Here is a 27735-nt window from a genome sequence, read left to right as displayed (position 1 = left end):
GCACTGCAAAGTTTGTCGAAGGACATCAGTGTCTCCATCACTAGCAGCCAGAACATTTTCCAAGACAATTAATGCTGAAGTGGACATCACTCTAACAATTTTTAAAAAATATTTCAACCTCAAAATTAGTGTCAGAAATATATCAGTTACTTGTCATTAAAGTTAAATCAGTTGAAAAATAAATAAAAATGGAAGTATTTTACTTAATTCAATTTACACTTGCAAAAAAAACATACGCAAATAAATCTACATGGAAATTAAAGTCTTTTTCAATATCCTGAAGTCTGAAATATGTTTACTCATGTCATCAAATGTAGAGCTGTACTGAAGAAGCCGATTTTGCCAATATTTAGTTGAATCGGCATTTCTGCCGACTTCCGATACGCTTGTTAATTTTCGGCCGATATTACTGAAAAACGAGAGAGACTGCCATAACCTAAAAATCCACGATTACCCTTTTCGCAGTAGTACTGCATTTTTTCAGATCGCATTATTTCTTGGCAACATGTGCCAAACGTACATGTAAAAATTTAACATCCTATTTTTCAATAATGTTCTTTATTTTTAATATGTCATAAATAAATACATTACCGTCACGGTAAATATACATCTCGGATCTCGGTTGTTACGGTAACTGTAGTGCAAATGTGGTAGCTATCGTGCTTCTGTAGTAATTATGGTATCGACAAAGAATCTTTAGTTCTTTTTATGGTAATTATCTTAGGATAACAATTGGGTTTGTACTGTAGTTATGGTACATCATCCAATTTCTTCGTAAGTTGTTGTTCATTTGTCTTTTCTTCATATTTACGTGCTCCATTACTTGGCTGCAGATTTAAGTTGATTTTTACTACAGTATACTATCATTACTGTTTTTATGACGGTTTCTTTGTAAGAAATGGTTATTTCTGCAAAATCTTTATGGTTAAACGATCATCTATTATAATTTATAGTGACGGGACCACATATTTTGTACGATCAATGCGGACAAAACGATAATTCGAACATCGGTACAAGCGGACTTTTTTTAACCTTAGTTGTATGGCAATTTTGCCGGGACCGTAGAAAGTATACGATAAACACGGACAATCGATACATGCGAGTTCGATAGATAGAGGTTTGACTGTAGACCATTTACCGTACAAATTATTTGCCGTTAACAGAATTATAGTGAAGCTGCGTGTACGTGATTAAAGTGTGCGATTCTTGTTCTAAAATTTCATTCGGTTTATCCAATAATAAAACAATAGTACACTACGTAAGCGGACGTGAGGTTACTTCGTAATACATAATAACGAATATTTCGTATTAACCGTACTGATTGACATTAAATATGCTATCCCAGTCTGAAGGGGAATTAAAAGTGTTCGAATAAACGCGAACTTTGAAATAACCGGTATTTTATTAACGAGGTTTCACTGTACTTGTATAAAGTGTTAAAAATTGAATTGTTTTGATTGAAGTATAGTTAGGTACATTATGATCAAGTAATTTTCATAAAAATTGCATATTTTTTTGTATTTTTTAATGTACAGGATTTTACAGGATATTTCACATTTCAATCAAGGATATTGTTTTCAAAGTGGTGGCAGCCCCGCTCTAATGTATTTGCTGCGGCAGCTAACAGCAAGTACTCACCAAAAACTAGAAGAAGAATTTTGCTAGTTTTACGCAGTTGGACAACAACTTTAATTGCAACTCATTCCGAAAAACATTCACAGAAAAGTACAAGCATGTGAATATTGGAAAATCAAAAATGTTAAAAAAAATCTATGCATCACATCTTTACCTTAAATTTATATGCTAAATACTACAATGCAATCATTACAATATAACCCCATTTATTTGTAACTTACAATACAGTCAACTGGTTTCACATACTTCTCCCATGCAGACCTTTTTACAAAAATAACTACATAATTAATAATACAAGTAAATGTGTTTCTGAAACACTGACATGTCTTGAGAGAGTTTCTTTCCTCTTATTTAACTTCTTAGTTCAAAATTACGTGACAGTTTTGTCTGACACATTTCTCTAGTTTTCATATTTTAATTTACTCACAGCCTCTGACGAAAAAATTCTAGACATTTGTCACACCGCCACCCTTTGAACTTTGAACTCTGCACTTTATATGAGCACACAACTTTTATTTGCTTACATTAGATCATTGAATTAAGAAATGAGAGCATCAGTAATACATCGTCCTAAGGAAATTTGGTATACAATACTCTCTTGTGATGTTAATGTATGCCTGTAATAACACATTACAGTTTTCTTGTAGAAACTGCAGTAATTTGCTTCACAATGTTTATATATTCTGGAAATTCCAATACTAGTCTTTGCAACAGAATACTGTTTAATATTCAAAAATTTAGACAACACATTGTTTTGTACATGAAATATTCTCTTTCAGCTTTCTTTGAAACATATATTACACAAATTTAAAATAAACATAATACTCTTTGAACTAAAATACAGCACCTGTGTTTCTTTGGATTCAACTAAAGTAGTTTTTTGACAGTTTTCCACAACTCAATTCTGGAAAATTTTGACATCCCTTGATGTATGGTGTATGGAAAAACTTTTTAACACCTTTCTGTGTACCAGCAACATTGAAAAAATATATTGCTGCTAGATACACTAAACTTCAATTGTGTTATTTTGTTCTGTCTGACTAACCAGTGCGATGCACGCACAGTAGGTAACCTTTACTGGCGAGAACTCCACGGCACTTGACGTGAACTTGGAACCTCAGGGCCCAGAACAAGCTCACGTCGTCTTCCGTAGCTCCAAACACTTCGTTCAGCGCTGCCTTCGGTAGTATCTCTGCACCAATGACAACCAGGCACATTTACAGGGTTAGATATGAAACAGAAATACTTGACAGTATTCGAGTACCAAGGATTGTTAGCGTTATGTGTCAATTTTCAGACCTGTGTGAACATCCCAATTTTAATTATAGAAACAACAATTTATTATTCACGTTCAATACCAAAAGCTTACACTTCAAAATAACAAGTATTAGTTTCTATTCAAAGTGTAGTGAAACTGTTTCAAATCACCTCATGCAATGGTAAAAATTGAGGTTATTCATTATTGCACAATATCAATGTGTGAATCTCAATTCAATACGTATATTATTTAGTCCAATAAAGTTTAGCAAAATGAACAGCAGAACTACTAAGCTCAGACTAAAGTTTTTGATAAGTTGAAATTGTTGAAAAACAAGACAAGCAAACAACAAACTGTTTAAAACCACTTCAAAAATAAATCCCTAAAAATTAAATTTAAGCTTATTCTTTATTGGTTGTCAATAAGTATATATAACTAAAGAAGAGAAATAACAAGCATACATATTTTGAAGGAAAAAAAGAAAGAAACTAATTATTCCCCATATTGATATTTGCAAAGACCCAGTTAAGATACATTATTCAAAAAATGTTAACAAGTCAAGCACGATTTAAAAGAAACTATGTGGTGAATTTATTTTTAAATCCAAATATCCATCCCTTGACGCCACCTGAACAAGAACAAATACAAGTGGACTCTTGATAGTGCGGGTGCGGGTTATCCGGTTTTCATATTAACAGTGCCATTTTTCACTTTCATAAACCATAAAAACCAAAATAATTTTTGACTTTTTATTTCCATGCACGCACAATGGCAATGGTACTTGTGTAGCATTAAATAAAATGCAATGAATCAGTACTGTCACAAATTAATAATAATGTAACAAATCAACATACAATATTTTGCTTTCCCTCAATAGCTATTCGCTTCCTTTGCATAATTATATCCAACGACGTCAAATTGTTCAACAAACGTGTTCCGTACCCTGTACCTTGATCACCACCACAATTAAAATCTATTTACATAAAATTTATGGGACAAGCACGCTTAAAAAAGAATTCTAGAAGCAAGAAATTACATCCACAAACAGTTTTCATTCTGTGATTATTTCACTCATCTCAGTACTTACCCCTATCTTCAGCTAACTTCCCTTCAGAATAGCAAGGAAAGAAAACAAAATAAATTAAGTCACTGTAAACTAAAAAACTGTCAGTTGATTTAAACACATGGGAAATGTCTTAATAAACCTCCTTGTCAAACAGCATGTACGTGCATCAACTAAGGAATGGAGCAGACCGGTATATCTTATTATTCAACATATGTTTGGCATGAACCATCCACAGCACAATCAGAATGGCAAGTATGTTTGGAATGCACCATCCACAGCACAATCAGAATGGCAAGTATGTTTGGAATGCACCATCCACAGCACAAGCAGAATGGTAAGTATGTTTGGAATGCACCATCCACAGCACAATCAGAATGGCAAGTATGTTTGGAATGCACCATCCACAGCACAAGCAGAATGGTAAGTATGTTTGGAAAGCACCATCCACAGCACAAACAGAATGTTAAGTATGTTTGGAATGCACCATCCACAGCACAAGTAGAATGTTAAATATGTTTGGAATGCACCATCCACAGCACAAGTAGAATGTTAAATATGTTTGGAATGCACCATCCACAGCACAAGTAGAATGCAAGTATGTTTGAATGCACCATCCACAGCACAAGCAGAATTGCAAGTTTGTTTGGAATGCACCATCCACAGCACAAGTAGAATGGTAAGTATGTTTGAAATGCACCATCCACAGCACAAGCAGAATGGTAAGTATGTTTGGAATGCACCATCCACAGCACAAGCAGAATGGTAAGTATGTTTGGAATACACCATCCACAGCACAAGCAGAATGGTAAGTATGTTTGGAAAGCACCATCCACAGCACAAGCAGAATTGCAAGTATGTTTGAATGCACCATCCACAGCACAAGTAGAATGGTAAGTATGTTTGGAATGCACCATCCACAGCACAAGCAGAATGGTAAGTATGTTTGGAATGCACCATCCACAGCACAAGTATAATGTTAAATATGTTTGGAATGCACCATCCACAGCACAAACAGAATGCAAGTATGTCTGGAATGCACCTACCGAAGGGATCGCTGTGCGTGAGGAGCTGCACGTTGTGTTCCTTGGTGAAGTCCTGCAGTGCCGGCGGCACCACGCAGCAGGTCGCCAGGTTTATCTGCACAATGCTGGGCTTCACCTGCAACACACACAGCCACCGTGCATCCCGACTGAAACACTAGCTGTGAACAATTGCTACAGTCAAGTCTCGCCAATCCCCACTAGATGGGAAAGGACCCCGTCCGGACAACAAGAAATCCGGATTAGACGCAATTTGCCTTAAAATGTACATAAAAAAGTTAACTATGTAAATGTTTTGATTTCATAAATACAATTTTTCTTGAAGCTTAATTTTAGTTTTAATACTACTATACAGACATTAAGTTTTTAACCTATGAACTGATGTAAGATTAACAAAACAAATCACCTTTGTGATTAAATCTCGTCCAGATTAACAACATGTCTGGATACGTGGGCCTATTGTATCTGCTAAGTACAAGTCACCTAACATCTGTACAATTGTGTGAAATCACACTGATATTAAACCATCTAGTACATGGAAATCAAACGTGAAATAAACAGTGATGAGTCGAATACACTTTTTCTTAAATTCAAATTTAGAATTGAATTATTAAAATAATATACGAGCAAAAGCAAAGAAATTTACATCTTAAAGAAACATTTTTGAATTTTTTTAATTAAAATTTTTTTTCACATGTTTAGGATACAAACATTTTCCTTTTATGTTAGAAAAATCTCCTGCAATGACAAGCATGTCTTTGATAGCTTATCAGAAATAATGTAGTCAATGTCCACTACAAAGGTGCTAGTGCTCAAAATTTCAAATCTCCATTTCTCAGATTTTTTTCTTTTAATAATATGAAATCTTTAGAATACTAAAGATTTTATAGTATTCAAAGTTTTGACTATCTCAGCCCTACAAATAATTTTCAAATGTAAAGTGTAGTTTTTCAGGTGTTTCGTTGTTTTACATGCCATTTGATAATCAGTATGAGTAATCTGCTTCATAGGCGTGCGCACGGTAGGTGCCACAGGTGCCTTGGCACCACCATTAGGGTTAACGTTATTTTGTTTTTTACAAGCAGAAATAATACATACTTACAAAAATCTGTATTATTTCCAAAAAAAATATGTTTTCCAATCGTGTCGAGTTACAGATATGTGCTCATAACACTATCAGTATATCAATTATCAATCGAACCAACTTTACACACGGAAACAAGCCAGTTGCAATTACTTGTGTTGTACACGCGGGCCGCGGCTACGAAACTTCTGAAATGTAAATACTTCTCATAGTTCTCCTCGAATTACATAGAATGCGCGCTCGGTGTCCACTGTTCACTCCACTCGGCAGACGCGCGGAATAATAGCCGCCGTCCGCCAGGGTTTATTTAAAAAAAGAGAGAGAGTTTAGTTAGTTAAAAGGATAGGCTTACTTGATGACTTATATGCAGTCGCCGACAAAACATTTTTGTTGAATTCCAAAAACTAAAACTTTTGCCCACTCTTATTTGTGTATTTTTATTATTTTAATATTTTACATATTTAAGGTATGTTACAAAAACTCCCTTGATTTTTTGATTTTAAAACTTAACATTTGAGAATGTTTTTCCTAGCATTTATTTGGCGTCTTCAGAAAACATGTAAGACAAACAATTTTGTGCAATTTACTTTATGGCTCAACAAAGCTTAAAACTGTAAATAGTTTAGTAGTTTTCTTGGCGTATATAACGTTAAAATGTTAAAATTTTTACATCTGTGTATTTAATGTTTTTGTTCGGAAACACCTTAAATAGCACCATTTTACGCTTTAAAATCAAAATTTTCCCGGGGGAGGCCCCCCGGACCCCGCGCTTCAGGCTCGGGGTCCGTGGATGACAGGGCTGTTGTGTAATCTGGCACCACCAATACTGAAGTCCTGCGCACGCCTATGATCTGCTTATCAAGATATGCAATCAGAAGCCGCTTTAAATGATGTTTGTACACCCCTCAAAACCATTCATGATTAAGAATTTATTTTTACAACACTGCTGATTTGAGCGCAAAATGTCAAAATACATTAATTTACCTTAAACACTGTTGACTGTAGCAAAACATGTTAATTTTAACTTTGTCTTGAAAAGCAAACTCTGAAAACACAAAATATCAAATTAAAAAACCTGTAAATGATCACTGATACTCTGCAGATATAGTGAGGATATATTACAATATCTAGATAATCATCATTTACATATCGTCCCCCATATGCCAGAACCACGAATGTGCATTTTACAAGTTTTGAGATATTTAGATTTGTAACTTTAAACCCACTTTAAAATTAGGAAATATTAATCTGAAGTAATGTGTTTATTCACGTGATACAGTGACAAACTAAACAAATAGAATAAGTATTTTGTTGAATGTTAATAATGTCCTCTACCCTGACATTTAAAATTTTTAAAAATTAAGTATGACACATTCGTGCTTTTGGCATATAAAATCCAATTAAAAGACTCAATTTTAATTTTAAATGTAAATATATTCATCAACTTTATTGATTGGTTATCATTATCAGCTCTTTAAAAGTGTTTATTCAGCACACAGTCTGAAAACACTTGGAATAAAATAAATTTACAATGGAAAACAATGGGTTCAGGTATAAATTCTGTCGATATTCTTCAAAGCACTCTAAAAAAATCATTTCAGTACAACTTAACAATACAATCTGAAAACAAAAAAACCATAGAGTTCTAGAATATTATGAAATATAAATTTCAATACTACTTAACAATACAAACTGAAAATGAAAAAAACACAAAATTTAGTGCCGGTAGTAAATCACATCAACTCTTCATCTGGCTCATCATTGTCTGGTTCTGGAAGTGCATCACGTACACCTTCACTAGTTTTCAATGCTCGGTAATATGCATGATGTTCTCTTGGAATTATCAACTTGTCACACATTGTACATAGATCTTTGTACTTGGGCGCAGAGATTGAGAATGTCTCGTTGTGTGCCTTTGTGACTCCTTGTGTTTTTGAGGGCCGTCCTGCTGTCCTCTTTATTTGTATTGCCTGAAAAGGTTTGTTGAAATCAGTTTTAAAGAACAGCGATTGAGGTTTCTCTTTCTCGTAATGTAGCCAAAATATGGATCTGGTGGGAATTTTCGGAACTCTTTTTGAGTCTGTTTTAAAGTCAAGAAAATCGTCGTGCAACATTGTGTTCACTACAAGTGGACGAGGATTATTCCTGTTTGTTCGAATTATCTGTGCCCACCCTTCAGGAACATAAACAGGAAAATTCTTGGATTTCTTTTCTATCTTCGAATGTATTGAATCACACTCCATTTCAGTATGTCCTGTTTCGAAGAATTTATGATCAATGGTTTTGAGCCCTGGATGAGTCTGACAAAGTGTCATGCACATTGATATAAAAATTACATTCTTTTGCTGTCCATCACAACTATCCGACATCATTCGAACTTCTTCAATGTTCTGTTGACTCATAAACGCAACTTTCTATTTCAATAGCTCCTCGCTTGCCTTCAAGTTCATTCCAAAAATAACATGTTCCATCTTGATATCCCAAGTTGTAAAATGTAACTGCTAACTTTCGTAAGTAAAATATTTGCCCACACAGTCCTTTAGGAGTATTTAAAAGAGCCTGCAAATCAAAGTTAAAGGCCAAAATATGTTGATCATCTTTTGCAGCTAATTTGTCTGTGTTACATTCTTGGCGGGCCAGTTCTACTTTTCTTTTATGTCTATCATGCTCTTCTGTTTCCTTTTGCTTATCTCCTTCTGTAAGTGAATCATAAGCCAGGCATTTGCAGCATTGGTCTTTCTTTGGGAAAAAACCCAAATTATACTCATTAAAAATTGCTCTATACTTAGCAAGGGACACAGAAGGTAACTTATTATCTCTGCATTCTGCCTGGAATTCAGGGTGCATTATGAAAATATTCAAACTGGAATCTAAATACTTTTTTGTGCTCTTCTGTCTGCAGTAATGGGATTCAACACAAGGATAACACAAAATATGCTTTCGGATACGGTTCTCGTCTTCTTCCAAAAACTTATTATGAGGGGTATGTTTACATGTTGCATGTCCTTCGAAATGCCAAAATCGCGAATGTGCCACATTCGTGATTTTATCTAAAGAATAATTTTATATTTCAAGACAATTTCACGAATGTACCACATTCACTATTTTGGCATAACAAAAAATGCAAATATTCCACTTTCGTGTAAAAATAACTTGCAATTATTGCTACAGGAATAGAGATACAACATTCGTGTTTATGGCAAAACATAGATATTTAAAAATACTTTCTACCTATGTACATATCAAAAAAAGTGATTTTTGCACATTCGTGGTTCTGGCATAAGGGGGACGATATCCAAATATCCAGTTGCTTAGAAGCAGTGTCATTTCACATTCAATGGTACAAAAGTTAATAGTAAATAAAATTAATTTCATACGAAAGAAATTAAAATTATAATTTTTAACCACGTATGTCTATGCACTTGTGATCATTTCTTCCAGTGCAATGATCGCTTGGTATCACTCTCATGCATACCGTGAACACGTAACTTATGCCACTATATGCCTTTCTGTAACCCTCAGCTTACAAAATTTCAAATGCACCCTACACCATTTTGCTGTTAAATCTCATGACAGATGAAAGTACTTAAGACATGTAGACACGTGATAAAGTTTGGGAAGAAGAATCCCAGCAATTGCGCCGCGTAATACTGAGTGCAACTTCACCCAAACGTACCTAAAGAATGTTGCACAGGAAGGAAAAAATAATCAGAAACCCTTCTTGACCTTTAAACGCAATTTTTGTGATAAAAAAATCACAGAGGCAAATGTCTGCCACTGATTTTAAATTTACCACTTAGCAAAACAAAACATAATAATTTACAACATTTGTTCTTTGTTTCAACGAATTTCTTCCGGAGGACCATAAATATAACAAGAGTCTGATTTAGTGAATACAACTATGACAACGAAACGATAGCCATGTACAAATCAAACGAACGGTATGCACGCGGCCCGCCATCTTTCCGAACTGTTTATACATGGAGACCGGAAAAAATTCGCGGGTTAATTTCACGATATGCTGGAATCCGAACACCTGTACCTTCATATTGCTTCTGTGATCACGACTCACAGTTTATCTGAAGGACTTTCAGCCAATTAAAAACCTTCAACCAAAAAAGTATCAAATCGCAAAAGCGTTCCAGTTGACAGGTGTCACGAAGCAATAGCCAATGAGCAGGTGGCATTTGCCCGAGTGTGTAGGGGATTGTGGAGTCTATCCTAGAGGTCATCCAAAGCGCGAATGTTTCCAGTCTCTATTTATACGACACGCAAACGGGGCACAAGTAACACTTCACACAACGAGGACATAAGTCACAAAGTCCGAACAATATGATATATTTAATTTTAAACACCGCGAATTCCCGAAACGCGCCACGTTAAAGAGTTGAAACGGTGCAGCGTCACCTGGGCCCAGTGGTAGAGCGAGATGAAGACGTCGGTGTCCACGTCGCTGACACCGATGCTGCCCAGCCGCTGCAGCACCACGTTGCTCTCCAGCACTCGCCAGAGCTCCTGCAGCGCGGGCAGCAGCGCGTCGGGCTCCGACCGGCTGGGGTAGGCCAGCACCAGCGAGTCCACGAAGCTCACCCCCAGCGCGGCAAACACTGCAACCGGGCACGTCAGACCATCTAGAACCATCCAGGGTGCGCCCTGCGTCCAGATATAGCCACTCTAGCGCACCACTTCATTACAGTTACAGTCTGAAGTACCTACGTACTCTGTTCAATTCATAATAGACATTATAGCATTTATCGGTTAATCTCTATTGACTATCTTGATAAATTCCTTTCATAAATCAAATTAGTACTACAAAATGCTTTTTTTCCCTAAACAATTAAAGAAAAAAAAAGTTTTTATGTATGAATTTTAAATGTGTGTGTGTGTATGTATGTATGTATGTATGTATGTATGTATGTATGTATGTATGTATGTATGTATGTATGTATGTATGTATGTATATATATATATATATATATATATATATATATATATATATATATATATATATATATATATATCCACACACACACACACACATATATATATATATATATATATATATAACATGCAATAAATAATAAAGAAATAAATAAAATAATTTTTGTTATATTAATTTAATATAGTACATTGTAAATAATATTTATATTCCAAATTCTGATCATTATTGAGATTTACAGGTATAAGTGTTCTATTTCATTTGCTTTGTTTTCTCTTTTCATATTCTATTTCTTACCATTAAGTAATTTCACAATCTTGGGTGGTTCTGGTTATTAAAAAGTAATGTAGATGTGTTGTTTTTTGTCCTTGTGTGTCTGTCCTGTCTGTAATGCCTGCAAGTATGTGGTTCCTGCCTGTAAGTGTAACCTACTTGCCGGTGTTGCCCGCCTGCCGGCAGTGCTGTGCCTGCAATCATCCTTTATATATTTGTTTTGTCCGTATGATTGTTTTTAGGTTGTGCCCACCTTAAAAGTTTTCCAACTGTGGGTGGCATGGTACTAATAAATAAATAAATAAATATCAATAAATAAATTATGAATTTACAGCTCTGTTTATTAACACATCTCAATAGGCTCCTTCGCTCAAAAATACAAGAATAAATAAACTTATTATATGTTTCATTTTATTTTTTATCACAATGTTTGTTTTTTGTAATACATATTTAACTTAATTATCATAACATATTTCTCAGAAATTCATTTATAGTGTGCCTATAATTATTTGTAGGATCTTAAACACGCCCAGACTTCAAAATGTTTGAGATTCACCGGGTTGGACGAACAAATGAAGGACTCAACATCACGCCAACACCATGGTGCCGATGATGGAGCACTGTCAGAATGCATTAGCGAGGTGAACAGGAGCACCTTGAAAACATCTGCGGCCGTCATGTTTCTCACTTTCGGAAAATACAGTTTTGAACCCGCCTTGGCAGGAGGCGAGTGATCAAACTACTCAACCAGTCTGACCATCGCGATTATGGTTTTCCACAGATTCACGACAACACTCCAGGTAGTTTCCGGGATGGTTGCTTGCTAAAGACTGTGACCAAGTCCTTTACTCTATATCCCTGGCCTGTGTTGTCATGAGCTACCATCTCCAAAGTCGCTGCTGAGATGTCAGGCCTGAAAAAAAGTGGAATACCACCATGAACCTCCCAGGAATCTGGCATGCCGGCAGGGAGAGATCAGAAACAACCCTGTTACCACAGCTGGGATGTCCGAAAGCAAATAGGCAATGTTCAAGCATGATTTTGTTTCATAAACCAGTTTGATAGTGCTCAACACATTTGCAAGGATTATGTCAGGGTTCTAATGTTCTCAAGTACTTTGTCAGGGACCAACTAATAATATTAAATGTGTATAAATATAAATGTTGACTTTTTTCTTGTCAGAGTCATTTACAATAAAGTACTTAGAAAACATGTAGATTAGAAAAACACTCATAGAGCATATACATTATTTACATTTCCAAGTACTTTTGTTAATGCTCAGAACTCTAACGTATGTGGCTACTGTGCATTACGTGTCACGTCACACTAAAAATTAGGGGTGTGCAAATACTCGAAATTGCAAATATTCGTGCAAATCAAATATTTGATTCGATTCACATTCGAAACCAAATTAGGTATTTGAAAATTACAAATATTCGAAAGTTTTCGAATGTATTAAAATATTACTTTTGTTTGACAAAATGTGTGATACAATAATATGCCGAACCTCGAGAAATCATTTTACCGAGAGACTTAATGGAAGAAAAAAAATTGTCAGCGGACCTTTACTTACATCAAATTTTAGGTTAGGTAAATGGGCATGCTGAGAACAGTTAAAGCCAATGTAGCGTGAAAATTATCATAAATGCTTACGATTTAAATACAAACTTTACGTGATGTGTAGCATAATTAATTTATTATATCTAGTTGTCCTTAGCACAATTTTTGGGCCAGCCATTTGCCATATAAAAGTGTAAAACTATTTAAAACAATGCCAGCGCATCAGCTTTCAATAATAACCTTTAAAAACTAATGCACACATACTCTTTGATCACCATTCTATTAATTTTACTAATACAAATCTAGAGAATTTTTTTTAACGATAGAAAAGTAAACACAGCTGCCATCATGGCTACAGCAAAAAAGAAAAAGTGTCCGTTTATGGTTATGGCCAGCAGAGCGGCCCATGGCCAGAGAATTGTGTTCCTAGAATTGCTCCAGCGCATTCGCTTTTTAAACTACCGAAAATGTTACGTAAATAATTAGATAAAATTAAAAAGACCCGATAAACAAAATTCATTAAAAATTATTTTGCCTTGACACGTTTGATTCCAACGGAATAATGACCATGCTTACGAGCAGTTGTAATAAACAACTCTTCGATATATAGATTGGTAATCGCTTGACTATTTATTGCGGAATATAAAACTGATACATCGAAGATCTGTTTTCTTTCATAAACATTTTTCGCTGTTTTTAATTTTCAGAATAAGAAGTGAAGTTCAGAACGTTGTTTTTCTGCTTCTGGGAACATTGTCACTTCCAAGAGGCAATGCCTGGATCCAGAACATGTAAAGGAACTGGTCTTTTTGCACTGCAATTTACGTAATTTTGATGGCAAGGTGTAGGCTTGGCTTTTGATGATGAAATTTCTATACCACTGATTGTGTTTTATTACTAAAACATTAGAATAGACATAAAAATTTACATGTTACTTGAGTAATAAAAATGTATATAAAGCTAAAGAACATTACTCTTTTAAACAACAATTTATAATATGCCAAATTTTGACTGTAATTATTCAGATTTATACTTAGAACTTAATTAGAAAATATTCGCAAATTATTCGCTATTCGCAAATATTTGCAATTATTTGATTCACATTTGATTTGCATTGAAAAAGTCACATTCGCACAGCCCTAACTAAAATGCATATGAAAAATCCACAATTTTGGTTTTTATTTCTTAGTTAAGAAAATAATTGATATTGAATTTTTAATGAATGGAAAACATTTGGTAGGATCTGAAAAGCGAAGTACTTTCTAATGAATGACTGAATTATAGGGATGTGCGAGTACCCAATATTTTCGGGTACGGTTCGAATCAACAATTACCCGAACCCGGAATCGTTGTACGTACATGGATTCAAACAGTATTACAAATATTCACAAAAGTTATAAATTAATTTAATAAGGCTTAAAAATACTAGCAGTGAAAATAAAATTAGCTTACTATTACGTAAGTATTTACAATATGATGTATCAAATAAAGATATGTAAATTAAATAATTAACACAGTGACATTAAAATAATTTCGAGATTTTGAGAGCTTAAACTATAATTACGAATTTCGTCGTATAGTAAACTATAAACTAAAAACAATTACATACCTACAAGAAAAAAAGTCTTGGCTATTTATTGGAGAAAAAATGGTTTCGTTTACTGAAACGTTTATAAAACTGAGATTTCCCTGTGGCGTGCAGTTTATTACGATTGAGTTGGAGAATCGAATATGTTTTGGTTTTCATATTTTAAAGTGCTTATTATTAATTAAGTTTACATAATTATAAACATTTCAATCTCAGTGTAATAAATAATTGCCAGTAGTTACAGTTAGAAAAAATAGAACACACATTATTTTTAATTATTCTGTGATTAATATCTCAAATATTGCCAGGGATTCAAATCGGATTCAAACCGAACTGAAAATAAAGGATTCGCACATCCCTACTGAATTAATTAACAAATCGAGGCTTCCAAGTCTCATCGACATCCAGGTCATTAGAGATGATGAGTATGGAATGAATGGATGGGGAAAACGAGAGTATCCTGAGAAAACCCACCGGGGCTCATGGCATAGTGCTCCTCCATGTTTCCCCACTTGTGAAAAGTCCTGGTTCCACCCCGCTGAGAATCGAACCCGGGTCATCTAGGTGACTTTTTAATGAGAGTCCACTGAATAACCACTACTCTTGCAATTGAATGTTATTTAGGATTATTTTGTTTTCAGAAACATTCAAAATTAAAGGACTTTTCAGGGTCTTGAAACTATACACTGGCAAACGAAGGCCCTTCAAGGTCTGCAAGATCCTGAAGTAGGTATCTCACTGCTTGTGCTGTGTATGTCTATGTTCCTCACAGCTGTATTTAGGGCCCATTTTTACCAAACTGTCATTAACAGATGTTTAACTAAGTGTAATTTACAGTTACCTACCCTTTTAAAACAACTGTTAAGCTTTTTCACTTCACCACACATTTCTTGTGTTTACCTAACTTCAGATAGTTAAGCATGGTTCAACTTTATTAAAGATTGTTAGAAATTAAATTAAAAGCAGTGGCCATTCTATTTTTTACATTTTTGGGTCATATCAATTTAAATATATAAACAAATATAATTAATAAAGAATAAGTATTTTAATTACTTAAACATTCATTATATTAATTTTACAAACAAGTATTTTTAAAGCACATCAAATGTTATTATCAGGTTAAGTTACTGTCAGTTGAAATCGTACCTATGCCTAGCTGTAATAACATTATGAAAATGTCTTTATGTTCGAATGTGCATGTAAAATTGAGATGCAATTGTTAAATAATATATGAAATATAATTTTGGCCTTTTAAATTTCATGCTTGAATTGATTTGTGAAATCATGTTCTCAATACATTGGTAGTAATTAAATATGTTATAGATGAATGAGATATTCAACTCAAAGATGTCCATGCATTTTGTATTAATCTTTGAAATAAATAGAAAGGGCCCATGCAATACTTATAAATAATTGACTAACCCATAATTAGGAAGTAAAAATCATTGGTCTATAAAGGTTCGGGTTTTGTTTCAAACCAATGAAAAGGAAATAAAGATAGCCACACTAAGTGTAAATGGTTATATATAACTTTTATCACAACCAAAAACTAAAGCATTTAATTAAAAATTAGAGTATGAACTTATTTATTTTAAAACTATCACATAAAATTATATCTGAACATATTTATTCATAAAAATAATATATGCGACATTTGTTGGAAACACAAGCACTAGTTCACTTTCCTTTAGCACATTCTTTATTTAGTTAAAAACATGCATTTAAATCATTATCACCACCATCATATGTAACTAATTTTTCTAGCTTAAAAATTTGAGATTATTTATGTGTCTTCTTTGTCTTCAGGTATCAGCTGACACTATGTGCAGTCATTTTTGTGAGTGCTAAACAACAGTTAAGAAGTTGAATGACCAAAATTGTTTTAAGTTAAATGATGGTTGTATATCTTAAAGGAGAGAAAATATTTGGTGAAATGCAATTCATTATTAAACAATACTAATGTGTTGTTAAGCTCTGTTTAAAATTGGCCTTTAGTACTTTGTTGCATAAACATAATGATAATCACTGCTCATTGGAAACAAGCTGTTTGCATATAGCCTCAAATAAGCTTAGCTTTCTAAGATTTAATTAAATATTAAAGATTCTTGAAAGTAACTTTTTTTTTTTACCAAAAAGAGAATTATGTTTAATAAATACAGCCATGTTTACAAAAGGTTCATGTAAAAATAAATAAATCTTTGAGCTTTATTGAAACCATAGATTTTCATTATTTTTACCTACTCCTCTTAATAAAAGTACAAACTGCTGATGCAAAATATCAATTAAATTATCTACCATTAATCATATCTCACTTTTAACACAACCTTTTCAATACAATTTATGCAGTTAGGGCATTTATGTTTACTAATTCCCTTACAAGAGTATAATTACACGGAGTGGTAAAACCTTCATTTCTCATATCATTAAAAAATATATCACCCTCTCCAACCACAAACACTAAACAAAGAAAAATTGCTCATGTTTTTCGTAACTTTAAACTCATCTTGTCAAAAGCTGGTTTAATTTGTCAAACGCGAGACCAGGAGTATGACAAGATACATAAGTTGGATGAAAAGTTAATATTAGCATAGGACGGGATTGAAACTTAACTGTACAAAATGGCTAACCTTTCTCAAGAGCCTCGCTCAATGCTTCAGTTTTGAGAGAGGATATGAACACCTTCACGCTGATCTTCAGGTCACTTCTCGACTCAGACTCGGGAATGGACGCACAATGTCCACTGTTCCCACGAATCTGGAGGCACAGAAAACCACCACCAAATACAAACTTGGTACAAAACATTGGACAAAAAAAAATCTACATCAAAAGCTTGGAAGGGAACAGTATGACGGTACAGTTCAAATACTTGTTTCATTAAAACGCACCACGTTCAGTTACTGGAATTTTGAAAATTTGAATGGAAAACATAACTATCAAGCTGCCTTTGGGTAAATATTTACAATCGCGGTAGATGCCAAAAAAAATGCTAAAAATCTGAAAATACTTTTATTCTGTGCCCTTTCACTTCCTCTTTTCAAAACAACCGGCGGAGGTAAGAAATTCCAAATACTTTAGGAGATATCAAATTTTTTAATTTCATTATATGTAGAGTCGCGGTAGATGCCAAAAAAAATGCTAAAAATCTGAAAATACTTTTATTCTGTGCTCTTTCACTTCCTCTTTTCAAATCAACCGGCGGAGGTAAGAAATTCCAAATACTTTAGGAGATATCGAATTTTTTAATTTTCATCACAATACCTGCGTAGTATGCGGCGATGACCATTGTTTCTTGTCATAGATAATAAGGTTTCTTGTTTACGAGTATCATGTTTCTTATTGGACAATTTTGTCACGTGACTGTTCCGTGATTGGCCAGTATTCAAATGAACCAATATGTGATTATTTATTCCGTGATTGGTCAGTATTCAAATGAACCAATACGTGATTATTTATTCATTTATTGTTCAATACGATGTTTAATTAATCGGTAAACTTCTGCCGTGAACGACTACATCATTTCCTTATAGTGACAAAGGAAATGTACCTGCCTCCAACTTAGGTGAGTTTTTAACGTTTCTAATTTTAAAGTTTTTTTTTTTTTTTTTTTTTTTTTTGGATATTGTTGCGCAAGTAATAAGTAAAAAAAAAATTACGTGAGTTGTTGATGTTCATCATTTGTCCGGGTTTTGTTAGGTCAGGTCAGTTACATTATAAATAATTTAAAACTAAAGAACCATTAAATTAAATTCACATTATTTTTAATGTTCGCTTAGTTTGAAAGTATTTATAATGTAACTGACCTGACCTAATCGACCATTTTATTTATTACGCATTCACTAACACACGTCAAAATAAAAAATGGCGACGTTCGAAGGGTTAAACGGGCGTTGTATTGCTAAATTAAAAAATTTGATATCTCCTAAAGTATTTGGAATTTCTTATCTCCGCCGGTTGATTTGAAAATAAGAAGTGAAAGAGCATAGAATCAAAGTATTTTCGGATTTTTAGCATTTTTTTGGCATCTACCGCGACTCTACATATCATGAAATTAAAAAATTCGATATCTCCTAAAGTATTTGGAATTTCTTATCTCCGCCGGTTGATTTGAAAAGAGGAAGTGAAAGAGCATAAAATAAAAGTAATTTCGGATTTTTAGCATTTTTTTTTGGCATCTACCGCGATTGTAAATATTTACCTGCCTTTGCACTCTCGTACATGGAGCAAGGTGGTACGTTCCAAAATACCGGGTTTCAAAACCACTCCATCCATCCCGATTTCAGTTGTCGATAGTTTCCCAAAATCACTCCAGACTAGTTTTTTTTTGTTGCAAATCCTGGTTTTTACTACGCAAAATTTGAATCAAGTATCAAATTATTATTCAAAAATATATAATACACATTAGATGCAAAATACAATGAGATATTATACACACACACACATATATATATATATATATATATATATATATATATATATATATATATATATATATATATATATACATATATATACATATATATACATATATATATATACACACACACACACACACACACACACACAAATATGAATTTCAAAATTTGATTCTTAAACGAGTGTCTCGAATCCGAATGTAGATCTCTAGAGTCAAGAACAAAATAATATCTGAGAAAAAAAAAATAAAAAAATTCAACTCATTAAATGTTAATTTATCACAAACAAATTTTTTTTTTCAAAATTAACATTTAATGAGTTGAATTTTTTTTTGTTTTGTTTTCTCAGATATTATTTTGTTCTTGACTCTAGAGATCTACATTCGGATTCGAGACACTCGTTTAAGAATCAAATTTTGAAATTCATATTTGAGAAATAGTGGATTGAACTCATCATTTGTTGCTTGTGATCATCTAGTCGGGGTGTATGTGTGCTAGCGAGGCGGGATGACAAGTGTGACGCTCACTAGTGCTCAGTGCAGTATAGGCTCTGAACTGGTGCGCAGTCTTCTCGTCGTCAATAGGACAAATGTGAAATTTGTGTGGTGACTGTAACATTATATGGCATAGAAATGGAGATAAAGGTGTAATGCAAGTCCATTAGCATTAAGTTTTTTTTTCACCTAAAAATTATTCTGAAAACACAGCATTTAGCCATTTTAACTCCAGTAAAAATACAGTTGAAAAACTTCACCCGAAATCAAAAGTACTTTCCTACCCTCAGCAAATTATTAAATGATTTTCGTAAACAGACCTGTTATCTCTTGAGTAGTTTTCAAATTGCACTGTTTTTCCTGAAACTGTGCACTGTATGTGTGCCTGTACAGACGGGGCCTTAAGTACATACTATATTTTATGGATGAGACATTTGAATCCTGGAACACCATCCTATTTCTAGTATTTGACAGATTTTACATTCAAGAAAATTATATAAAAAAATATTGTAGGAAATATAATAAATTCCAACACAGATGTTTACTAGCTCTATTTGTGATTTTCTTCATACTTATCCCATTACCATTTCCCAAGATACTCTTATTTTTTTAATACGGAATTGTGTGAATAAAATCACTCTATGATTGATTCAGAAAACTTGGTTCATGAAACAAACATTTAAAGGTATGGATGGTTAACACAAAAGTTTTTTTTTTTTATTTCTGGTATATTATTTTATTTTTGACCCTCAAGACCTAAATTAATTAGAGATTCCTATCTGAGAAACCTGTATCCAATTCCAGTCTATCACTAATATTTATAAACAACATCTATGCTAATGGCAAGTCAAATGTAAGGAATATTCAAATAAAATATTGGCCAAGTTTAAACAAAAAGCATGCGCAAACACAAATTGTGATATTGCAGTAAAACAAATTAAAATGGAACAGCAAGTTCAATAGTACAGTATTGTCAGTACATCAGTATGCTATATTCTGGCTACTAACTGCTAAAAACATTCCAGCAGTAACAATAGCACATGTTAGCTCTTCTGAACTTAACAACGTGGCAGTTAATTTGTTCCCTCTGTACCAAGGAAATCTTTAAGTTTCAAACCTCCACATGCAGAATTACATGCAGATATCTGCATTCACACATCCACTCCTGCACATTGTCTTTCTGAAAGCAAAGTACACGTAACACTTGTTGCATTTTATTACAAGAATTTACCAATGATGGCATGATTGGTTCCAGGCTAAAAATCTATATTAAGTGGTCATGTTAGAAGCAACATAAACATGGACAGAAAGGCCTTGTTAATACTGGCATAAGGACGAGATTGGCAGAGTACACGTACACCAGTGGCCATTTGTTAGAACAAACTTAATGTTTAATTCAGCACAGCAATTACCTCCAGTGTGTCGGTCGTGCCATTGTCAACTGGAGTCCACCTGTCGAGAGTTATTTTCAGGCTCTCGATCAACTGCAAACAGAAGCAAACAAACATTTGGCAGTCTGCCATGCACACACACAAGGAAAAATGGATATAGAAAATTTTTGCATTCATTTCAAATTTACCAATTTTAAATATTAAATTAAGTATGAGTAAGTAAAATAATGTCATAATAAAAATGACTTGTAGTTATTTTCATTTGTGTCTTAAACAATGATTGCAACATTAATCTTACAATGTGTTAATGTGTTAATGTGCTTAAAGTCTCAAGCAATTCTGGACAAACATCTTAGTACTGCTAGAGTTTTAAATAGCATTTGTTAACAAATATATACATTTAATTTCATTGACAAACCTTCATATGCAATTATTTACACAAATTATGTTCAGGGAGTCTCTGTATGTCCTTGGTAAAGTTCAACGAAGCCATTTTAGATACTTTATTAAGAGAACAGGTCCTTCAGAGCCACTGCCCTGACTTTAAATATGCAACCACTCTAAAGCCATGTTGTGTATTTCCACAACTAGTCCTACATATGCTATGCAACACCTATCTAAAACCTTAAGCCATACAAATTTATGTACTACTTTGCTGCTCACAACTGTTTAAGATAGCGAGTCTTAGTGCAGCGCAAACATCTTCATGCCAACATATGTATTTGTGCCTTAAGTGAGAGTATTAAACATTCTTCCAAGGTATAAAATAATAAAATAAAACCACAAAACTTAGTGACTAAAACAAACCTTGTAAAAGATTAAAAATACAGCCAAACCTCAAAAATACAAACCTGTCACTTTGCAATAATGTTTGTACTAACCATTCTATTACAAAACTTATCACAATTTTTATGGTTTCTAAATAAAAGTTTAAAAATATTTTTTCTACGGATTGTAAAATACAATTTTAAGATGGCTACAACTATAGCTTGAAAAATAATTTGTACTGTAAGTACTACAGTTCAAGGATTTAAAACAGAAAAATAAAGCAAAGGTTTAGAAATGACCTACAAAAAGAAATATACAATAATTTTCCCAAGAAATGGGATCAGTCATAAATAAATGAATATATAAACATGTGTTTATACACACACACACACACATATATAATCACATGTTTTTTCAGCTCTGCTACATTAACTGGGTACATTTAATTTATTTTTTTTGCATGAGAAAACAGGTGAGAAGACATTCTCTAGGACACAATATTTTTTTAAGTTTCACATTGTTGAAAACTCACATTGTTTCTTATCATTATTCTGGAATATTTGTACTAACCAACTTTGACTGCTTTTGTTTACGTTTGGAACAAAATAAAACTTTGTATTACATAATACAAATACTTTAGTACTGAACAAATTATGTAGCACTGTGATGCCTATATAATTTCTAGGTCCTGTAAAAACAATTTGTATAAATGAGAGTTTTGTACTAACAGGGTTTTTATTAATGAGGTATTACTGTAAAAAAAACATTAATTCACCTCATCAGTTGGATTCTGTCCTGCTTTTATCTTCAGTTCATTCAAATTCAGAATGTTTTCTGTGTGTACAAGAATTTTATTGACAGTCGCAGGTACATTCTTCAGCATTTTGTTGCTTTCCAGAAATGTGAAACCTGAAATTGTAAACGAAAGATATACTCTAAAGAAATTACAGTACAACCTGTCACATCTGGACCTGTGATATGTGGATCCTCCAATATCCAGACATACCTCCAAACTAATTTTTCAATTTTGGTTAGCGAAATTTGTGTGGGAGACAGTGTGCCAGATGGGGGATGGAAACAACAAACAAGCTGTTTGTGCCACAAGTTGAAAAACATTTAGCAAAAAATAATTTGCCAAGAAAACTGGTGCTCCTACTAGACAATGCACCCTCAGACCCATGTGAAGATGAACTGAAAAATAGTGACATAAAATGTGTGTTTTTACCCCCAAATGTGACATCCCTTTGTCAACCTATGGATTAAAGTGTGCTTGGATCACTGAAACGTACTTATCGTCGTAAGTTACTGACTCGTTGATTGCTGGAATGGATGAGGGTGAAAGTGTTATGGAATCCTTAAAAAAAGGTGAACATGTTAGTTGTGGTGATGTAGGTATCCTAAGCATGGGATGACATAAAACTGATTACACTGGTTAGATCATGGATAAAGCTGTTGGATCATGATGAAACTGAAAAAAAAAAAATGGAGTGGGGAGAAACCAGAAGCAATCAATAAAACTGTTTACAAGAAGAAGAGAGTCGGATTGCAGGGCTCGTAAAAAATCTGCTTGGATGTGAAGAAATCAATGACGATGAAATCAAGAAATGGTTAAGTGAAGATAATAAAGTCAACGAAATTACAGACAGTGATATTTTAGAAATGGTGTGAATAGCGATGAGAAAATCTCTTAACCCGAAGAGGATGACAAAAAGCCTATTGTAAGGAGTCACTCTGAGGCATTGAAGATCATCATCGAATCTCTGATCAGTTATGTTCAACATCAAGATGAAACAAGTGAAACTGAAGTGATGCTTTTAAGAAGGTTGAGAGACATGACTTCGAAAAAACGTGTGAAGTGGGTGAAGCAGCCGAAAATCACAAACTTTTTCACTGATGTAGGCGTACTGTAAGTAAAAAGTTTGAATCAAATTTACTCTTATGTATTTTAAGAGTACAGTGTAATGTACTATACTGTAAATAATTTATACATATTTTACTGTGTTCAAAAATAATGTTCCAGTATTTCAATATAATCTAAAGTATATTGATAAGTACAATACTCTATACATATGGACTGTAGAATTAAAATGCATATGTACATATTAATGTTTTGCGTACATTACATTTCGAACTTTTTTTTTTAAATACATGTACCTACAGTAGTGTACTACACATATATATTTTGTAAAAATACAAATGCCAAACCATCTAAAAAAAATACATTCAACAACAAACAAGTTAATTATTTCTGGCCCTCAAACTATTTATAAATGGCCTTGTGAAATCTGGATCAGGAAGTCGCCATATTAGTCCGGATATGACAGGTTTTAATGTACTTCAGAGATAATCACTAAATATGACTGACTAAATTTAAATAAATAAAAATAAATGCCCCTAAAAAGTACATACTCTTGAATTTCATTCTCTATAACCTCACCAAAGTTCTTAAAACAATAAAAACATAACAACAGTTAGGTTAACTACATTAAAAAATATGGTGTGAATATGAGGTTATTGATTGATTTCACTTTTTATTTTATTTATTTATTTATTCATTTCATTCCGTAGACCCCTTACAAACTGCTTGAGTTCTGGGATATGGAACATGTCAGTTTTATATACATTAAAAAATAACATATCTAAGATCAGCGCTTACACATAAACCCACAGCAATACATAAATACAGTAATCTATGTACAAAAGAATAACAAAAGTATGTATAGTATTTGATTACATATTTAGACACCATTTCACATATACATTTAGCTTGAGACTTTATTATATTTGACAGATTTATTAATTTTTTAATAGTGGATCTTCTTATTATATTATACAATACTAAATATCAAATGTGAGATAAAAGTTATTGTATTACAAGAAGTAGAATAAAATGTCAAACAGTTAGTATGTGAGAAATTCATCCACTGTATAGAATGTCTGAGATAAAAGAAATATTTTAAGGTTCTTCTGGAATTTTTTATTATTTTGTTTGCTTAGCTCTTTCAGACTCTCAGGTAACTTATTAAATAGTTTTATGCCTGAGAAAATTGCACCCTTCTGACTTAGCTTGAGTCTGTTAAGTGGCAAGTGGAGGTCATTTCTATTTCTGGTATTGTATGTGTGCACATCTGAGCTTTTTAAAAAGTAGTCAAAATTCTTTACTACAAATTTAATTGTAGAATATATATATTGTGAAGGAAAAGTAAGAATGTTAAGTTTTTTGAATAATGGTCTGCAAGAGTCCAGTTTTTTTGCTCCCGTCATAATTCTGATGACTCTCTTCTGTATAATGAAAATGTGCTTGCTATGGGAAGATTGTGCCCAGAAAATTATACCAAATGACATTATTGAATGAAAGTATGCAAAGTATACTTGCTTAAGTGACTCTAGGTTCATATAATGAGCCAAAGTACGTAATGAAAAGCAGGCTGCATTTAGTTTAGGTATAATGTTGTGTATGTGTGTGTTCCCATTCAAACAACTATCTAAATGAAGACCTAAGAATTTGGTATTCATGCATCCCTTTATGACTGTAACTCCGTAATTAACTTGCAAGTCATTATTCTGCACGTAGCTTGTGTTAAATTTAAGAAATGCTGTTTTTTCTAGATTTAATGTTAATTTGTTTGCTTCGAACCATATTTTTAAGTTGCGAAGCGTTTCATGTATATTGTTAGTTAGAGTCTGATGGTTAGCTTGAGTGAAAAGTATGCTGGTATCATCAGCAAAGAGAACTGCATTAGCTTTATCAGCTATATAACAAGGCAAGTCATTTATATACAAGATAAAAAGCAATGGACCAAGAATAGACCCTTGTGGGACACCACATTTGTTTACACCTACTTCCGAGAATATTTCACCGTTGTCTTGATCCGTTATGGCTACTTGTTGATATCGTTGAGTTAGATAGGATGTGAACCATTGTAATTCAGTGCCTTGAATACCATAATGATACAGTTTGTCTAGAAGTATCTTGTGGTCCACACAGTCGAAAGCTTTGGTTAAGTCGCAAAAAAGACCCACAGCCTTCTCTCTCTTATCTAGGGATTTTAGTACTATTGATGTTAATTTAAACGCTGCGTCATCAATGGATTTACCACTGCGAAATCCATACTGATCTTTAGTCAATAGGTTATTTGACTCAAGGTATTTAGACAGTCTTTTATGTACTAATTTCTCCATTATCTTAGCAAATGTTGATATAAGTGAAATGGGTCTGTAGTTTGACATTAAATTCGCATCATTCTTTTTATGGAGAGGTTTAACAATGGTAAATTTTAATCGTTCTGGAAAGATACCTGTTGAAAATGATTTATTAAATATGTTACTAAGAGGGGCACTGATCTTGTTGATACATTTCTTGAGTAGTACACTTGATATTTGATCATAGCCTGTAGAAGTTTTAGGAGCTAAAGAGTGTACAATTTCACAAATTTCTGTAGGTGTTGTGGGGGTAAATACAAAATTACACGTTTTTCTAGGCAGAGTTTGCTGCATAAGTTTTATGGGGTTATTTTTTGTCGACAGATTTTTGAATAGCATATCAACTATTTCTAAGAAGTAGGTGTTAAAAGCATTTGCTACATTTGTTGCTTCTACTAACGATTTCCCATTTACTATTACAGTAATAGGGTAGTTTGACTTAGGCTTGTTACTTTTACCAGTCATATGTTTAATTATATCCCAAGTAGTTTTAGCCTTGTTTTTTGATTTTGATACTAAATTTTGAAGGTGGAACTGCTTAGCTTTATCAATGACTCTGCTTAGTATTTTGCTATAATTCTTATAGTAAGATTTGAGTACAGCGTCATTTGACGTCCTGCAAAGCAAATACAGCTCTCTTTTCCTTTTACACAACGTTTTTATGCCTTTGGTTAACCACAGATTTTGATATCCCTCCCTCACCTGAACTAATTTTGGAGGGAAATTTGCTTCAAAAAGCCTTAAGAAGGTTGAGTGAAATAAATTAAACTGTAAATTTGTATCATTATCAGTGGATGTATTAATCCAGTTTTCCTTTTTTAAATCAGCTATAAAATGTATTACTGATATGTTATCTATTGCCCTTATTTTTTTAAGTTTGTTTTGTTTATTCCTTTTTTCCATTGTAAGTTCAATATTGTGCAGCTGTATAACCTGAGCATCATGATCAGATAACGCATTTATCAGTGGAATAACAATATATTTATCCAAATTTTGTTTTTCAATAAATATATTGTCAATTATAGTAGCAGAAGTTGATTGTATTCTGGTGGCAAACTGAACAGTGGGAGTAAGATTAAAGGATCCTAATAAGGAGTTTAAACGTTGTTTATAATGACTGTCTTCTAAATAGTTTATATTAAAATCCCCACAAATAATAGTTTCAATATTTGTCCTGATCTTGCAATTGGGTTTTCACCGGTGGCTTTTTCACTGTACCCTCTTTCCCTCTTAGTCATCTCTTCATATCCCTTGCATCTCTCATCCCCAGCATTCCTTCCTCCAGCCCATTCCACTTCTTCCTGTCATAACTAGGAAGGCATCTCTCCCTCTTTCCGTTCACCTCGATGCCCTCCGTAGCTTCCACCGGTTACTACCAAGCTATATGGTCGTTGCTCCCAAGCTAGCTGCTGTTAAAATATTTTTAAATTGTCAATAACTGGTTAGGTTAGATTAGCCATGTTAAAAAACTCAAACGTTTGGTTATATTCTTCGCTACATTTTAAACCAGTGGTTCTACAATTTTAAAGTATTTTTTAATGCAATAACCTAATCAAATGACATCACTATTATAACGTAGCTAACATAACATAACCATTCTTACGATTTTACACAATTTTTAATATCCCTTTAAAAAATCTTTTTCGGATATATTGTAAAAATTACACACTGAGGATAAGTTAGCTTCAAAAAAATACACTGCCTTCTCTAAGCACTGCATATGAACAGCTAACAGATAACCAGTTGAGTCCCATTTATAATTATCAGTCATACCTGTCCAAATGAACACTCAAATCGCCGCTCAAACTTCTTGCCCGCGCTCTATAACACGTGCTTATATACTCAAAATTCACAAATACATTACACAACCATAGTTTGTATAAAATTAACCGTGACGTCACGTATAGAGTTAGGAACAAACTTTTCCGTCTAGTCACGATCACGGTCATATACACGGTCTCGGGTCATATAGATATTACAGGGGGGCTAAACTAAATATGCGTAATAGAGCCACTAAAATATTT

At 33.4% G+C, this 27735-nt stretch overlaps 1 protein-coding gene across 1 annotated transcript; it reads right to left on the bottom strand.

Moving 5' to 3' along the window:
- Positions 1-1665: 1665 nt before the first annotated feature.
- On the bottom strand, positions 1666-27735 carry LOC134528336 (glutamate--cysteine ligase regulatory subunit-like). The gene is made up of 7 exons (XM_063361879.1): positions 27485-27735; positions 22284-22417; positions 20762-20833; positions 17071-17197; positions 10491-10690; positions 5003-5117; positions 1666-2827 (listed from the first exon to the last, which is right to left on the bottom strand). Exons 2-7 carry the CDS (start codon positions 22389-22391, stop codon positions 2676-2678), a joined length of 774 nt encoding a protein of 257 aa, XP_063217949.1. The 5' UTR covers positions 22392-22417; positions 27485-27735; the 3' UTR covers positions 1666-2675.

This window comes from Bacillus rossius, chromosome 1 (genome assembly GCF_032445375.1).
Source record: "Bacillus rossius redtenbacheri isolate Brsri chromosome 1, Brsri_v3, whole genome shotgun sequence".
In the NCBI taxonomy this organism is placed as follows: Eukaryota; Metazoa; Arthropoda; class Insecta; order Phasmatodea; family Bacillidae; genus Bacillus; species Bacillus rossius.
The sequence above is the reverse complement of the archived record's forward strand: the minus strand, read 5'-3'. Positions and strand labels throughout refer to the sequence as shown.

Bases quoted from the DNA above. Each gene is read 5' to 3' on its own strand.
- LOC134528336 (XM_063361879.1), bottom strand. From the start codon at position 22,391: ATGCTGAAGAATGTACCTGCGACTGTCAATAAAATTCTTGTACACACA. The intron at 17,198-20,761 runs GTAATTGCTGTG...CTGTGCCTCCAG, and splicing joins GCACGACCGACACACTGGAG to ATTCGTGGGAACAGTGGACA. The intron at 5,118-10,490 runs GTGACGCTGCAC...TGTGTGTTGCAG, and splicing joins CGCTCTACCACTGGGCCCAG to GTGAAGCCCAGCATTGTGCA.